The 16,478-nt window shown below is 38.8% G+C and overlaps 1 protein-coding gene across 2 annotated transcripts in view; it reads right to left on the bottom strand.

Annotated features, from left to right (window-relative positions):
• ATP10A (ATPase phospholipid transporting 10A (putative)) overlaps positions 1-16,478 on the bottom strand; it is a 109,824-nt gene that overhangs the window by 5,861 nt on the left and 87,485 nt on the right. For both annotated transcript variants that reach the window (XM_061459740.1, XM_061459741.1), the window contains 7 exons: positions 16,066-16,169; positions 15,768-15,894; positions 13,388-13,572; positions 11,752-12,073; positions 9,620-9,696; positions 5,961-6,086; positions 1,902-2,102 (listed from right to left, as the gene is read on the bottom strand). In XM_061459740.1, coding sequence (XP_061315724.1) covers positions 1,902-2,102; positions 5,961-6,086; positions 9,620-9,696; positions 11,752-12,073; positions 13,388-13,572; positions 15,768-15,894; positions 16,066-16,169 — 1,142 coding nt within the window. The remainder of the gene's footprint in view (positions 1-1,901; positions 2,103-5,960; positions 6,087-9,619; positions 9,697-11,751; positions 12,074-13,387; positions 13,573-15,767; positions 15,895-16,065; positions 16,170-16,478) is intronic.

A 16,478-nucleotide genomic window follows, 5' to 3' on the forward strand; every position in this document is an offset into this window, starting at 1 on the left:
TTAAATCTGACCCTCAGCAAACATTTATGAAGGTGCTCAACTTTATGCACTACAGTTAAGACCACTGATTTCAGGAGCTGCTCTTAGGTGTAAACACATGAATAAATGGGTTTTTCATCATGTATGTAAAAGCACAGGGTATTTATTCTCAAGAGACAGAAAACAGAAAATGCACACATACTTAGAAAATAATATCCACAACAATCTTTAGCAGTAATTAATGCAGCAATGTATAAATGTTATAAATGTTATAAATATGTATATAAAACATACGTATATATATATCTGTGTGTGCATAAAATTGCTTGCTGTGAAAAAATATTAAACTAACATTTTGGTTTAAAGAAATGTGCAACTACAAGGGTGTCACTGGTCATATAAAAGACCTAGATATAAGGAAAAATAGTAAATAGCAAAACATTTATTTAATTTTGGGATATAGGCTACATCTTCAACCACTGGGTTCATCAGGGCTCCCTTTCTCTATGGAAAATATCATTGCAGCCTAAAAATAGGAATTGAAAGATGCTTAGAAAGAATTACGATGCTCTTTTGCCTACAGAAATATCATGTGGTTAAGGCCTGGAACAGGTTGCTCAGAGAGACATTGGAATCTCCATTGCTGGAAACATTCAAAACCTCATCTAGCTTTGAAGCTGCTTTGCCCACGGATCTAGATCAGATGGCCTCCAGAGCCATCTAAATTACTCTAAAGCTCTATAGGCTTGAATCAGTGACATCTTTTTGAAAGGCATCCTGCCTGAAGCAGGATTTTTTGGACAGTTTTTAAAATGCCTTTTTTAGGTAACTTCAGAGTATATACTTACTAGATTTCAGACAAACTTAAAATGGTCCATGGGCTTGTCTATGAAAATAATTGTACTGTGAACCTGGGAGACTGCTATCTTCAGGTTCCCAGCAGAAGATAGGCTGACCCAACTATCCAACAAGCTTAAGCCATTACAAGATTTCTATCACCTTAAAAATGTGCAAGAAAGGAAGGTATTACTGTTACAGATCTTTAAAGTGCCATGTACTAGAACATAAGAAATGCAGAAAATGGAAAGCAACATCTAGGTGAAAAAGAGATAATTTTGTCTAAAGCACTAAAAATAAGTTACACTAGAATTCTCCTTTCATCTTTCCAGGACAGTGTCCAGCAATGTCACTAGATGTGTGGGGTACCAAATGCAAGTTAGAAGCAAATACAGTTAGAAGCCAAACCCACTCACTATCTCCTCTCAGAGGGCACAATGTCAGATACTTTTAAGAAAGGCTTTTACCTTGGAAGCAATGTCTCAAAATGGATAGTTTTGCCAAGCAGAAAGATTTTCTCACAGGACACTGTAGTTGTAATTACCAAAAATGGTTTGGCTCAAATCCCTCCTGCAATTCCTTCTGTTTTCATTGTACAATTCAAGCAGATGGGAACGAGGTATTTTCAACTGACATCTCAGCTGAAGCTGGTGACTATCTCCCTCAGAATCTATTGACCTCTGTGCCTACTCCTAAAGCCATCTTTCTCTTCTGACTGTTTGTAAAAGGCTGGGGTCCAAAGTTTTGCGTAAATACTCTGAGATTATTCTACAAAAGTCTTCCCTTAATCTACAAGGCATAATCTGTTTCACTTCTGTGGTTATTTGTGAGCCTTAGAGCATCCAGACTTCTCTCCCATTATTTCAAAATACAGCTGTTGTTTTTTTTTTTGTTTGTGCTTCTTTTTCTTTTAAATGCCCTTCTGGCATTTAGATACTTTCACTCCGATGAAAAATATCACAAAATAGTAATAGTGACTTCTCAGACTGTTGCTATCAGTCATCTACCCTTTGGGAACAGGGCTGGTTTTCAGTTGAAACTAAAGACATTTAGGAAAAAGATTATAAAAAGCAAGAAGTTTTTACCTCCATATTCTGGCCGCTTTTATAAAGCTGAGGCACAGCAATTAACACTTCAGCTGGCACGTCCTTATCCAGCACACCAGTAATCAGTTGTGGAAGAGATGAGAAGAGTAAATTAAAGAAGATGAGATACCATTGATCAACCATTGATGATCCAGAGAACCCGCAGTAGAACTGGTACCAGAAGAGAAGGGCCACAAACATCTAAAACAGAAAAAGCAATGATGAAAATATGCAAGATAAGCAGAAACGTCATTCAATTGTATTCTGAAACCATTCTGATTCCAGTTCTGCAAGGACTTACCTATGAATGCTAAACACATGAGCAATCCTTCTAAGGATACCTAGTCTTTAACTTACTATTCCTGCTGCTTATCTAGGCCAAATGCTAACATTTGGCACACCTCAAGTCTTTCTACTGCTGGAACCTCAGATCTCAGGTGTCAGGGATGCCTTCACGCAAAATTAACTTTCAGTTCTAACCATAAAAAGCTCTCCCAACTGTCACTGACCTCTAGGTATATGAGTACTGATGTCACAGCACTAACATTACTACTGTAAGAGTAAGCTTCTTCATAATAATATCCTCTGCCGGCTTGAGGTATTTTGGAAGGCTCTGATGGTCTGCAATAGGTAAATGCAGAGCCTTTTTGCAAGACCAACATGAGACTAGCAGCAGCAAGGGAAGTGAAACTGTAAGGTCTAGCAGAGTTGTCAAAACTGTTCTGTCTCTGTGCTCTAAAATTAGGTAAATTAGTAGTGCTGTTAAGACTCCTTTATCTCCTTTACTCTTTGGCTGTATAAAGAATTCAGCTGTATACACAGCTGCAATGGGACTGTTCATATAGTCAGGTTGGAATCACCCAGAAAAGGACAAACCACACACTTCTACAATTTCTGCAGCATGGAGAAACCAGAGGTTTTTAGGACTCGGAAGAGGTGCTGATCTCATCTGGTGAGGGTGGATTTGAGGCAGAGAAAAAGACGGGCAGCTTCTGAGGGAAATAAATTCCCAGGCTTGGTCCTCCTAAACCTGCAGTTTTTCTTGTTCTTCATAAAGTGACTAACACCAAGAGGAAGGCAACAAGAAAAACCCTGGCAACTGTCCCTTGAGGTTCTCCCCAGTTTTAACTTCCTCCGGCCACAGTAGAGAGTGAGTTACCAGACCTCACCCTCTTTAGTACAATTGGCTGGGAGACAGCAATTTTAATTGCAAAATTGAACAGATTTTGAAATTTATTTTCTTTCCACATCCAAAACCCAACAAAACTTCCTGAGTCTTTTCTTAAAATAGAATTGCAATAAATATGTGAATTTAGATAGTTTTCCCTTACTCCTTTGAAATAGACAAAATCCAGCTAATCTGGACCTAATAAATTTTCCTCTCTAGAGTCTTGCTAAAATTAACCTGTATTGGGAACAGTCTGGCTCTGACAAAAATGGGCAGTTTGATGAAAATAGCTGAAAATTCTCCTACCTCTCTCATAGGGGTCTCAGCATATTTCTTTCAAAGAAAGCTGTACAAATAAATGACATTTCAGTAACCAAGCTTAAATCAGATTTCCCTCTACCTCTGAAGTTTTATTTTGGATTAAACAAGTGTTTAATTTAATTTCAAATATAATGTTCCTTTTTGCTTCTGTGCGTTTCCCTCCTGAAAAAGTCAAGCAAACTTACATAAAAACTGAATTAGATTTTAAGTACAAAAGGTTTCCTTCTTTTCCCCAGATGAGACTGCTTTGTGAATGTGAGTCCAGACAGAATTTCTCAGTCAATGAAGTATAAATCAAAAGATGTCCAGTGCTGTCTTGCAGAGATAATGTATAAAGGGGAAGAAGCGGTGCATTCTTCTGCAGGTAGAATTTTCTTTACATGAAATCCCTTTTCATCAAGCTCAGATATTTTAGCTGTTTAGTTTATATTTTTAGCTGTTTAGCTTATATTTTACTTGTATTTTTTTATTTCACCAAGCCAAACATCTCCTTGGATAAGTCAACTAAGTTTCCAAATGGCTTTCGCAGCAATTTGGAGTTTAAACTTTGAGTTAAATAGGTCCTAGTAGAGAACGGAAAATTTCGTAATATAAGCAAATAGGGAAAAAAAAACATATGAGGAAACAGAAAGCTTGCAGAACATTTGCAGTGTAGCTATCTTGACTCTCTGCAAAGAATCACCCAGAATAGTCTCCTTTCAAAAGGATCAGGTGCTCACATCTTTCATTTCTCGAATATTCTTTCCTTAAGGGCAGGCACTATGTCAGACATATTTATGTCTATATGCTGGATACCTCTCTACAGTTTTGGAGTCAGTAGCAACAAGAATTGCTCAGAAAGCTCTTAAGGCTGCCGAAGCAGAGCCAACACAAAGAGATTTCTTCAGTTATATTCTGCTGCCTTGAGGCAGCAGCTTCTGAAAATGTCTTACTCAAAATGGCATGAGAAATAGCACTCGTAATCAAGGGGAGGTGTACCAAAGGAAAGGGAAGATTTTACAACAGCTGAACAAAAATGTAGATGTATAAACATAATCTTTGGCTGCTGATTGCTGGAATGCCTGATGTGTATTACTTCTTGTTGTTATTATTATTTTAATGTAAGATGGCTCTGTACACACTTCTTGGAAGTTCAGATCCAATACTGTCAAGCCAAAGAGTATCTTGGAAACACAGAGCTCTAGCAGTGGGAGTACAGATGTTCAACATCACTCAGGCCTTAATGCCTTAAAACTCAGCCATTTGAACACCAGAGCAGATTTTACTGCTGTGCTTCAACAGGTGGCTCTCCACTCAGTGCAGCATTATTTAAATCTGCTTGCTATTTTAGCTATTTTAGACTCAGGCAGCAGTTCAGACATCCAAGTCCCTTCTTTCTTTTGTGCCTGGAAGGGTGCTTGCATGCAGTTTTTCATCAGGCCACAGAAGGTATTTTAACATGCTTGTGTTAACACAAAGACACTTTATTAATTCTTTAGCTCCCTCAGGTACTCCTATGATGTTCAAAAGTTTGACCAAATGATGGTCTTCTCCTGATAAAATATGAAACTTCAATCTAAGATCATATAGGAATCAGTCAGACCGAGAAGAACTTGCATTAAAAAGTTGCCACTGATTAAAAAAAAAAACAAAACAAAGAGAATTAGATTAAATTTGAAAAGCAGCTTTTAAAAAAATGACAGCTAATTTTTTTCTGATGTTGAGGATAAAATCCAGTCTCCCGCTCACAGTTTACACATTGCTCTCTGAAGAAAACACAAGTCTGAGAGCTTTGGCTCTCCTTTTTATTCGCTTCTTCATATCCATTGCTCCCAAGGTGATTTATAGGTCTTGCAAGTGAGCATACCTGCATGCCTGCCAGTGACTCCTACCCAGCGTATGGAATTCTCACTTGTCTTGTTAGGCAGTTTTCAATCAATCATCTTTGTACTCCAAGATCAATGCAAAGGGCCTTTGTTAGGGCCAAGGAGTCAAACTACTACTGGCTCAGTGCCCAGTACTGGACTAACTCCCGTTTCATACACAAGGGAGGAAACACAGACCTGTAGTCTGTTCCTTACAATAGCGTGCTTCCTTTCTAATGAACTCTTTTGGTTAGTTGGGGGTGAGATAAATCAAGAAAAAAACCTTCCCAATCTGTATCTGAGACACAAAGAGGACTCAAATGATCTTAAGTCACTAGGGAATATGTACTGTGATTCAAAAGCAACAACAAGATAGGGTCAGGATGAAAAAACACACTGAACTGCTACTTTGGACCAATGCTGGATGGCTTTGGCATCACAGACTCCCGTGTCTAGCCAGCAGAATTCTGCAAAACTGCTCTATAAAGAAACTTTTCTTAAGCAGATTTGTTATTTCTGTTACCTAATTTGCACATTCAGCAGCACACTGTAGCTGTTATGGAGTGAGTCCTGTATTTCTGCAAATGGCAGCCAGCTGTCTTTCAACTCTGCAAATTTCTTTGCAGCTTATTTACAAACCATCTGAAAGCTGACCTAATGCTCACTTAGCACAAAATAAACCATGGAAACATGTGGTGGCATAAAGCTGCCAAGTCAAACACTTACTGCATTTTTGTAGAAGAAATACAGCACCATGTTGGCAAGTCGGGAATAACACCAGTGACCATGAACAAGTAACAGTTTCTCCAAATGCCGGAACCTTGGGATTGCAAAGTCACTCGCCATCACTGCCTTTAATGAAAGGAAAGTTGGAATCATTGTTGTAAGGAGTAACTTTGAATACCAACAGTGAATCTAGTAATCTTCTCAACTCATACAGTCAATGGAAATTGTACTGATGAAGAATGAAATCCATTACAGTGCATCTGAAATGCAGCAAATGCTGCATTGATTTGGAATACCCGTGAGCAAACACATCAGCTTGGCAGAACATGCAACGCAACTTGGTCCTTGCCCAATTTTACACTCTACGTTCCAGATGGTGACAAGCAGCAGCAAAAAAAGAGAGGTGGGAAAATGGCTGGCAATTCAGCTGCATAAGCATGAAGGCTCAGGGCCCACATGTGAACGTCTTGGTGGCTGTAACATCTTTCTCTGTAAAAATTAAAAGGTACTTAACAGGGCAAAATGAATTTCCAGAGAATAAAATGAGAAAAGTACAATTACGAAGTTGCACCATAAATACTGCACTTTAAAAGACAAAACAATAAAAATATTAGCTTTAGTTACATTTGCAATCCTGGCTTATAAAGTTTACTCAGCTTTCCTGAGATGTCAGTATTTTGAGGGATTTTAATCTTTCAAATCCCATGTTTTCTAAAACTGTCTATGAAAAATCACACTGGATGAGACTCCTCTGGGACTGTGCAGACTGCCAAAGCACATTGACAAAATGAATCACCCAGTTTCTCTCTACTTCTGACTAGAATTCAGGGTACTGTACCTCTAGATGAGACCTTCTTGTAAATTATGGCTCTATCACAATTATTTCACTATTCTGCTTATCACTAGGATCACAGTAAGATTTCATTTGAACATTATTTTACATTTCATTTTATGTTTTCATATCACCTTCTCACAGTTCAGCGAACTGAAAGGATAAGGTGAAAAAACCTCCAAAGGGGCAATGACTTCCTCACACTCTGCAGGGTATATCTTGGTTGTATTTTCAAATGAGAGACACCTTTCCTTTTAATTTTTCTTAATTCCCTTTCTTGGTAAATCATTAAAAGCATACACTATTAAAAAACCCTCTAAAACAATATGCAAGAGAAGGTGTAGTAATGATTGCAATTTAAGCAGTAGATGTATATAAGCACTGGGACATTTTGCAATACATAGACACATCCTGGAATTTCTCAGGTACCGAGATACACTTATTATAACCTCTCTGCACAGAACAGTCTGATTTGTCTTGCAGACATACAGCTCTCTTGTAGTTTGAGGAGAAGAGAGCTGTGCTATGTCTGCTTCCTTGTCCTCCACCCTATCTCAGCCTATTCCCATGTCAAAACAAAACTGTTAGCTTCTTTTCATTTGTGCTTCTAACATAGTACTTCACAACATACTGTGAAAAGTGTCAGTTTTTTTTTCATTTTTATTCCATTTTTATTACAGTGAGGAACACAGTGAGGAAGACAGTGCTATCCAATTACATTTGCATGTTTATTTCCTCTCAAAATATCCCCTTGATTTTCACATTTTTATTTTTTCTTCCAGCTTTTTCACAGGAAAAAGTGATTCATGTTCCACATGCTTCTATAGATTGTGGAAAGAAAATAAATCAGAGAGTATTGCTGTTTCAGACATCTAAATGCTCAACGCCTTCTGAGTACCTGCATGTGTAAGATTCTGACAGTTGTTTATAGTAAAGAGGCCTGCATGGTTGCTTGGGACTTTGCAGTAAAGGAAATCATCTATAAACATTTTCCACTCTGTTGAAATTTCATTTAGAAAAAAATAGGTAGTTTAATGGGTTAATGAGCAAAAGCCAGGGGCATTTGAAGACCGATTATTGTAAGCATATAACTGAAAGTGGCATAATGGCGAGAGGAGTTAAAAAAAAAAGCTACAAGCACTATATGTCTGCAGAAGGGGAAAAAAGTGATCTGAATTAATACATAGAGATAGGAGCTGGTAAGTTCATGAGAGATGATAAGACCCAAGGATTTGGGGGCAGGCTTCTTTGAATTGACAGGCATGGAGGGTACCCCACAAAAACAATCTCCTCTGGGCTCTCTGGTGCCTAGACTGCCTGCAGAATGATGTTGCAAAAGTTACGCAAAGTGTTCGGAGCCTGATAAAGGCTATGGAATAACAAATACACTTGGTATCAGCTTAATCCAAGATTTCCTTTTCTTCTGCCCTCATCAGCCATTAAAGTCAGACTCACAGGATCTATAGCTGGGATGCCAGACATACAATGAATATCTGAATATTTTTGTGGTAGCTTCTTTCTAGTCTAATTTACAGCTGCTAAGATGTTTAGAGAAGCATTTTTAATGGGTTGCAGCCTGAAATCTGTCTGTCTGAAGAGCACTGAGGGACATCCATTTGCCCTGGAGTCTACTTTGAACCCACTGGGTGATTACAAGAAGAAGAACAAGTGTAATAGTTCTGCTGGGTCAATCTGCAGCCTGTCTTCTGTACTATCCATTCTCCAACTGCGGCCAAGAGAGGATGCCTTCAGAAGAGTATATGGATAAATAAGAAAAACAGCTTCTGACTTTTCTCCAGAGTACTGTCCTAGCTTCTGGTGAAGTGCATGTCAGAAATGCACTAAGATGACATCCAAGTTCATAGCTCAGTTAAATTTCTTTTTCATAAATTTGTGTATTGACCCAAATAAATTACAGCATTCATGAAATCCCATGGAATAAAATTCTATAGCCAACTTGTGCACTGTGCGAAGGAGGCCCTTCTTCCCTTTTGAGCAAAACATCCAGCCAGTGTTGCAAAAAATGTAATGTGGGTCAGAGAACCACCCACCGGTAACTAAGTTAAGGATCATGCTCATCTGCTCAGGTCCTCAGGATGGAAACACTTCCCACCTTCTCTCAAGAACTTTGACATATACTCAGCTACTTTATTTTCTCATGTAATCAGTCTGTACTCAGCCCAAATGCAAGGCAGGTTGTGGAAATGAGATATCTTCTTCATTTTCTGTGTCTTACTGCACGTCCAGTGATAACAATGCAACTGAACTGTACTAGCAGTAGAAGAGACAGAGGGAATAGGTAATGCAGTAGGTAATACACCCTACATATATACATTCTCTTTTCTGGGGATGGGTGAAGTGCTGCTTATAGAGTGGTAAATACAGTAATCACAGGCTGAACACATTCAAAAGATGATAGGGCAAGTCCCCCTATCTTGCTGTTCCCAAGCAATACAGGAGAGAGGAGTATAAAAGCCAGAATGAAGTGAACCTTTATTTCCTGAATAATGCCCAGCTGAGGGGTTTTCCTCCTATAAGCCAGTAGTTCATAAATGATTTCTTAAAACATATTGCTTAAAGAGGCATGGTAAGTTGAATTTTTTGAGAAGGTAACATGTTTAAACTTACCACAGATCTGAGAACTAACACAAGCTCAAACTCAGGCTGACATCATCCTCACAATGTGCAACTGGCACTCCTGAGAACAACTCGCTGCTTTTCCTTTTTTTGTGCTGGCTACCCAAAGGCAGCTTGGTCAAGCTGACATATGGGGAATGCCGGTTTCACCCTTTCATGGCAGTGCATTTTAGAGAATGAGCAACATTACCTGCATGCCTTCTTGCCCAGATATCCCCACACCAACATCTGCCACTTGTATCATGCTGACATCGTTAGCACCATCACCTAAAGATGACAAGATACAGTTATGTTGTCACTAGTAGACCAGAACAGTTAGCAGCAGCTAAGTAAAGGAATACCAGTTGCTACTGAGTGTTGACTGAGTATAGTAAGTACTAACTGTTGGGTGAGTATAATAAAGGCAGTGTGGGGTAGGAAGGGATCCATCTTTGGAATATAAGGTTAAAAGCCTGACAAAATTGCCAAGACATTCTGATCTTTGCAGACCTCTTTTTTTTTTTTTTTTTTCTAATCATGGGAAAGTAAAAAAAAAAGCAAATCCCTCTGTTTTCAGCAAGACCTAAAATTCAAATATCAGGCCTGAAATGTAGAAAAACTAAAACACTAGAAGGTTAAGAATGAGCTTCCCTATACTTACGCTTCCTGATTAACTCTCGCCTGCAATCAGGTATGACTAAGACTGAAATTTGCAAGGAGGCCTAAAGCCAATAATGTCTACACAATAAAAATACAATAAAGTTAAAAAGTAGATGAATTATTGACTTGGGTTGACCAGTCTGAGATCTTTAACATACTCATCACCTATCAGATTTAACTGCAATGGTTGCATAGTCAGCATCCCTTGCTCTGCTTCCAATCATGGAAGTGACATGTGCCATAGAAAGGACACCAGAATGCAACATATATCTACTTCTTAATCTCTTAAATTTACAGCCAGTGTGCTAGTAGAAAATGAAACTATCAGCTGATGAAAAGACACTCGGTTTTAAACTTCAGTGGCGGATTCACATCTCACTTCCAGTTTCTCTGCTGTTGGCACATATAAGAGTGGTATCTGCTCACCTGACAAAGCTGATATCTTTGTGATTGCATGACACAACCCTGAGTTAGCTCCTGTTGGTTAAAAGGAAGGATGGATACAACTAGGCTTTTAAATGAGAACAAGAGCTAAAGTTCAACCCCCAGGTTCAAGAACACAGAATCACTGAATGGTTTGGGTTGGAAAGGACCTTAGGATCATCTAGTTCCAGCCCTCCTGCCATGGGCAGGGATGCCTCACACTAGATTATATTGCCCAAGGCTCTGTCCAATCTGGCCTTGAAAAGGCTCAGGAAGATTGAGAGCACAAGCTGCCCAGTCTCCACTGGTGTTTTTAAGCATTCTGGATAATTCAAATTAACCAGACAGACGTTTTTGACAACATATGCAAATGATTATGTGCACAGTTAGTCTGCCAAAAATATAAATTCAGTATGAGGGGGGCATACTTGAGCTAGACATAATATAGTGAGCATGAGTAGTATTATCATCAGTACATATTTGGTGATGTGGATGTCACAGGAGTCTGGCAATTATTATATGTACTTAGAGCTTCTCACGGGGTCCAACCCACATGTTCCTGCTATGATTAACTAAGACAAGCAGATGAAAGCTAGTGTGCTTGTTACAATATATGCTGCAATCATATCTTCTAATGCAGCACGAGCCTAAATTTGAGAAGAAGAGCTGGTTGACTTTTCTTACACAAAAATCATGGAAACATGGAACAGGGTGCCAGATTTAAGACATGGTAACTGACAAAATCTCCCATCCACCAACTGAGCTATTAGCTGGGAAGAAGTGTAAGCACTGGAATGATGTCAGTTGCAAATCCATTCTTTATGCTGACAAGGCCAAGTCATATCCTAAGCTGTATGGTCGACTTGTGATTAAAACCACACAACTTTGAGTTTAAATAAGATTAGATGAAACAACACTGAACACAACCTTGTTCTGTGCAATACAGTGACTGCAAAGCAGGGTTGTGCATGGTACCAACTAACCCAGTTCTTCACAGCTAGGTTTGGACAAGCCAAAACCTCATAGCATACCTGGGTCCTGATTACCTAACTTCTGTAGGAAGAAATCCCAAATACTACTCCAGAGTTCTATTTTGGTCTTGAATAAATATGTTAAGAGTTGTTGGACACATTTTCAGACAAAACTGGAAAGCTAACTGACTTGTGAGGCAGCTGGAAGGGTCCTATCGCAAGTCAAAAAATCAAAGTTCTCAAGGCACAGTATACATCAAGGCAGGCTAATTTAAACTGAGACATTTACCTATTGCCAAGGTCATTGCTTTGAGTTTGTCTCTGACTAGTTTCACTACCATGCTCTTTTGGAGTGGAGTAGAGCGACAACACAGTACTGAACGGCATCGCTTGGCTAGTGTGAGAAATTTATCTTCTAGTGCAGGTTCCAGGGCATAAGCTAGAGTCCTTCCATCGATCACTAGGCCCAAGCTGGAAAGCACAGGGGAAGAGGGTGGATAGAGAGGGGTGAACCCAACAGTCATGTTTCCAGTAGCTTCGTCTATAATGTTGTTTGAAAACTTAGACTCTACGCATTGCAGACACTGTTCCAGCAAGACAGCACATGTCTCCTGAAAAAAAATTCAAAATAAATATACTTGAGAGAAAAGAACATGCATTCAAATGTTTTTGTTTGCTGTATATTTAGGCATAAGAAATATGGGGAATGTGTTATATTCGCTGCACTGTTAAAGTTTTAATTTCTAATAATTTTCTATTCACTCTAAGCACTCAATTCTTGCAGCAATGAGGACCTGAAAGATTTAAATCTAATTCCTTTTTAGCATGCAGTATTATATGCTAAACTAAATTCTTTTAGCTTGTTCTCAGAATAACAGTGCTGGGAAATGATACAATCAGTATCAGTACCAAGTTAAGTATGGTGATGAACACCATGAATACGCCTACAACTCAGATCAAGTAGTTATGCATTGTTAAAGGCCAATTAAAGGTTATTTAAGCTGAATTCTCTCACCTAGCCATACTCAACTAGAAGATGTTATTGAGAATATATGAACATTTGAAATGAAATGGTATTGGTCTTACAACTATGTGTGGCAAAAAATAAAGATCATGGAAACTAAATTTACCAGTTCAGTTGATACATTCAAGAACAGAAAATGCTGTTATCTTTTCTTCCTTTTCAAAAGAATATGCAGCTGGATACTGCTGGCCTGTCCCTCTCTGCTGATCTGAAGTCCAATTTTATCACCCCATTAAGAGACGATAGCACTATCAGTCTGCTTCCTTGTATATTAGACCATATCAGTAAACTGTGACTGTCTGCTTACAAAAGTTGAGCACAGGAAAGATCAGTAATTCAGAAGAATTAGAAAAGGTCTGTTAAGAAGCAAGGCATTATTGTAGATGTGGCTTGCTGATTCTCAGTGTTAGCATCAAAATTTAAGTATTGCTCCTACCTCCAGAGAAAAAGCCACCTGAGAAAACACGAATGACTGAGTTATCTAAATACTACATTTCAGCAGTGTAAAATAAAGCACAGATTCCCAAGAGGTTGCTTTTGGAGACCCATTAGTACCAATAAGCAAAACTAGGGGTATTTTGAGAATGCATACTGAAGAAAAGCATTCATGTGGCTATGGCATATTTTACTTCATGGTGGAGCCCACTACACACAGTTATAGGTCTTCAGTAAGTTTATGATACATGACCCTATGACTTAGAAACATGAGTCACTGAAAAGTATTCAAAGACATGTCCTACCTGAAAATTACAGATGAAGCAGGAAAAGAAGGAAACAAACAAAAAAAAAAAATCCACAAAAAAGAGGAAAGCCATCAAAAAGTCATCAAACTTTTCACTGTACAAGTTGACAATAAAGCAAAGCTAGTTCACAAGTAAACTTGTGTATCAGATCTGCTTACTGGTGATTCAGCATTCAAAGTGATGATTTCTTCATCGTGATCCAGTAGCTTGCAGGCGTATGCAATATTAACAGCTGTTTCTTGCTTGTCTCCAGTAAGAACCCAAATCTGCAACCCAGCTTTACGCAAGTTTGCTATGGTTTCTGGAACACCATCCTGTAAACGGTCTTCAATGCCAGTTGCACCTAAACACATAGAAAAAGCAAAACATTCCCCATTAAATAAACACTTAGGGTTCACCTGAAATTGTAAGTTTGGATTTTTCAAAAAGCCCTAGGAAGTACCTTTACTGGAAATAGCTGAACTACCAATGGTTGTAAGATTTGGGCAGCTTTTGGGGGGTATTGAGAAAGAGAAGTGGGAAGTAGATGGGGTAAACATCTTCAAACAGTCAACACCAAATCCAGAATTCAAAACTTTAGAAGCACTACGACACCATTTGTAGTCTCAGAGGTTCATAAAGGTTGCATCTTTGCTTATTCTCTCTCTGCTCTTTATCTTCACCATTTCTTCTGAATGTTGTTAGAGAAGACACTGTTGCTTCTAGGAGATTTCAGTTCTCAAGGGTCTTAACTGCCTTTCCTCAACCAGAAAAGGCCGGGTCACTACAGATTTCTCCCATTAGGTGGCGAATGATGGCAGGACTGGAGCTTGGCAACAGCACATTAGGCTGCAGACATAAACTTTTTCCTGCCTTGTTGCTGCTTTTTGCTCTTGCAGAAAGACGCTGGCTGCCAAACGAGATATAGCAGAGAATAAATCATAAATCTGTTGGCCATGATATGAAAGTAAAATGTGGCTTTTTCATGCTTTCAATGCGTCTTTATACCTGTTTCTAAGTATCTTTTCTATGCTTTCATAAATCAATTGACAGAAACAAGATTTTCAAATGCTGAAGCAAAAGCTGCTCAGGATCAAGTTAAGTGCCATCAGTGCTCCACTATGTTTCTGAGAGGCTTGGATGTGAGAAAATGTAAGTCCTCACTACTAGGGAATGAGGAGGTGAGAGACATGCAAGTTACCTGGAACAGCAGGAAAAGCAAAGTAAACTTTTCTCAGCTATGCATTATTCCTATGGATGTTCCTTGAAGAAAACACTTCAGCAGTAGAAGTCCACCTGAAGTCTGACCATCAGTCATGTAGGCAGAAACACATTCTTAGGGCAATGTTGGGAGAGCTATTACTATCCAAACAAAGGAGAAGACATTCCTGTTCCAGACTCACTCTTTCATTCCCACAACCTGCTCATAACTGATCATTGGAAGATACAAACCACAGTATAAGATTCTTGGGGAATGACTGAACAGGTAGTTTATTTCTGGCTAGAGCTTACTTATTTGTCTGGCAGTTCAATTTTTTCAATTCCTTCTCCCTCATCCCCCAGAGTGCAGCCAGAGCCAACAGGCACAACCATGGTGGTATCTTCCTGACTGCTGTGGTCCAAATTAGTCACCTCATGCTGCCCTTCAAGTCAGAGGACAGAAACAGACACTTCAAGGGCATGATTCATTTAATCCTAAAGTGGGTATCTAGGCCAGACCAAATGAACACCACTTTCTTCTTTTGTCTCTCCACTGGTTATGTGAGGAGCCTTAGAGATCTGTAGTAGATACATGAGAAGCTGGGTGAGCTGGATCTCATCTCCCAGAGACAGGCATGCTGGCAATTGTGAAGGCTGTTATCTCCAACAGTGTTATGGCTGTCCCAGTTTCTTTGCCAGAGACAGCAGTTGGATACTTGGAGTAATAGTGAATATATATATATACATTTTAGAATCTCAGTGCATTCAACATCTCAACACAGCAGATGAAGATTATGACTTTGTTCTTGGAATACCTCTTCCATACACTGATTTCAACTGCATCATTAGGAAGTAATGCAATCCCCTTCCACAGAATACACAGGCCCTGAATGCATGTGGTGAATGCGATGTGTGAGAGTTCTCATAAATGCAGTTTATGAGCACTGCTTTATGAATGCCCCTGAATGCCCCAAGGTATGAATACCTTGGAGTCATGTAAGTCTCCGACACCCTGAAACGTCACTAAGATAACAAAATTCTGTAGTCAGTTTTGGCCAAGTCCTCCTCCTGTTTCTAGGAGCAGTTTCCATTTATGATATTGATTCTAATTCATCCCTGGTATTACTACACTCATTTCACTAGTGATAAAATGATGCCAGGAGCAAGGAAAACAGGGTGTCTGTTATGTTAATTATATCCCTTCCTTTGTGGTGCTCCACATGACAGCCATGACAAAGTCCAAAAGAAGCCAATTTCTATACTGTCAGAAACCATTTAAGGGAAAGAACAGATTTCATAGCCAAGCTCTCAGATTTTTTTAACACATTTTAATTTCATGTCCAGCTCTCATTTCATTACCTAGCAGATGCAGATTCTTCTCTACCCGCAGTGCTGACTGAAACAGACGTTCCTCACGATTTTCAATAGAGGATTCTGCTTCTAAATGACTTTTTAACCAACAGGCATACTCTTCCTTGCTAAGAACCTATTAAAAAGAGTATGTGAGGGCACAGTCAATGTGATGCAGAGGCATTCATACTTTACTGAATAAAATGAAAAAGAAGTTATGAATCAAGAACAATAAATTAATAAATGTCTTCAGTGATCTTTGTCAAGACTTTCCTTAAGAGCAACCTAAGAGTCTTCTTTTACTTACTCTTTTTGCAATACAGAGGGTCCGCAGTCCATCTGCAGCATACAGATTAAGGTAATTCTGAGTTTTGCTTTGGATTTTTTTTTGATGTTTGCCCCGAGGGTCATCTACATAGGAATAAAAAAGAAATTAGTGATTGAGAAATAACTGCAGTTGAATGGACTCGCAGAATAAAACCTCGTTTACAGTACTCACTGTAACAGCACTTTATAACTGATACTTTTAAAGAGCTACTGATGTCTCCTGTGAAACTCAAGTAAAATAATCCATTTAGAAAAAAAACACCTTTTCTTTTTGTTCTGTCTTTTCTCTCTTCAAAAGTCATTGTGAATATATGCTAGAAAGACCTTTATTACCTTACTCCTTAAGTATTTATTTGGTCTGAATACATTAAGAAATCATTATAATCTTCACAG

This window comes from Pezoporus flaviventris, unplaced genomic scaffold, assembly GCF_033815535.1.
Source record: "Pezoporus flaviventris isolate CSIRO_AGI_PZ_B2104156 unplaced genomic scaffold, CSIRO_AGI_Pfla_v1 ptg000030l, whole genome shotgun sequence".
NCBI classification, from domain to species: Eukaryota; Metazoa; Chordata; class Aves; order Psittaciformes; family Psittacidae; genus Pezoporus; species Pezoporus flaviventris.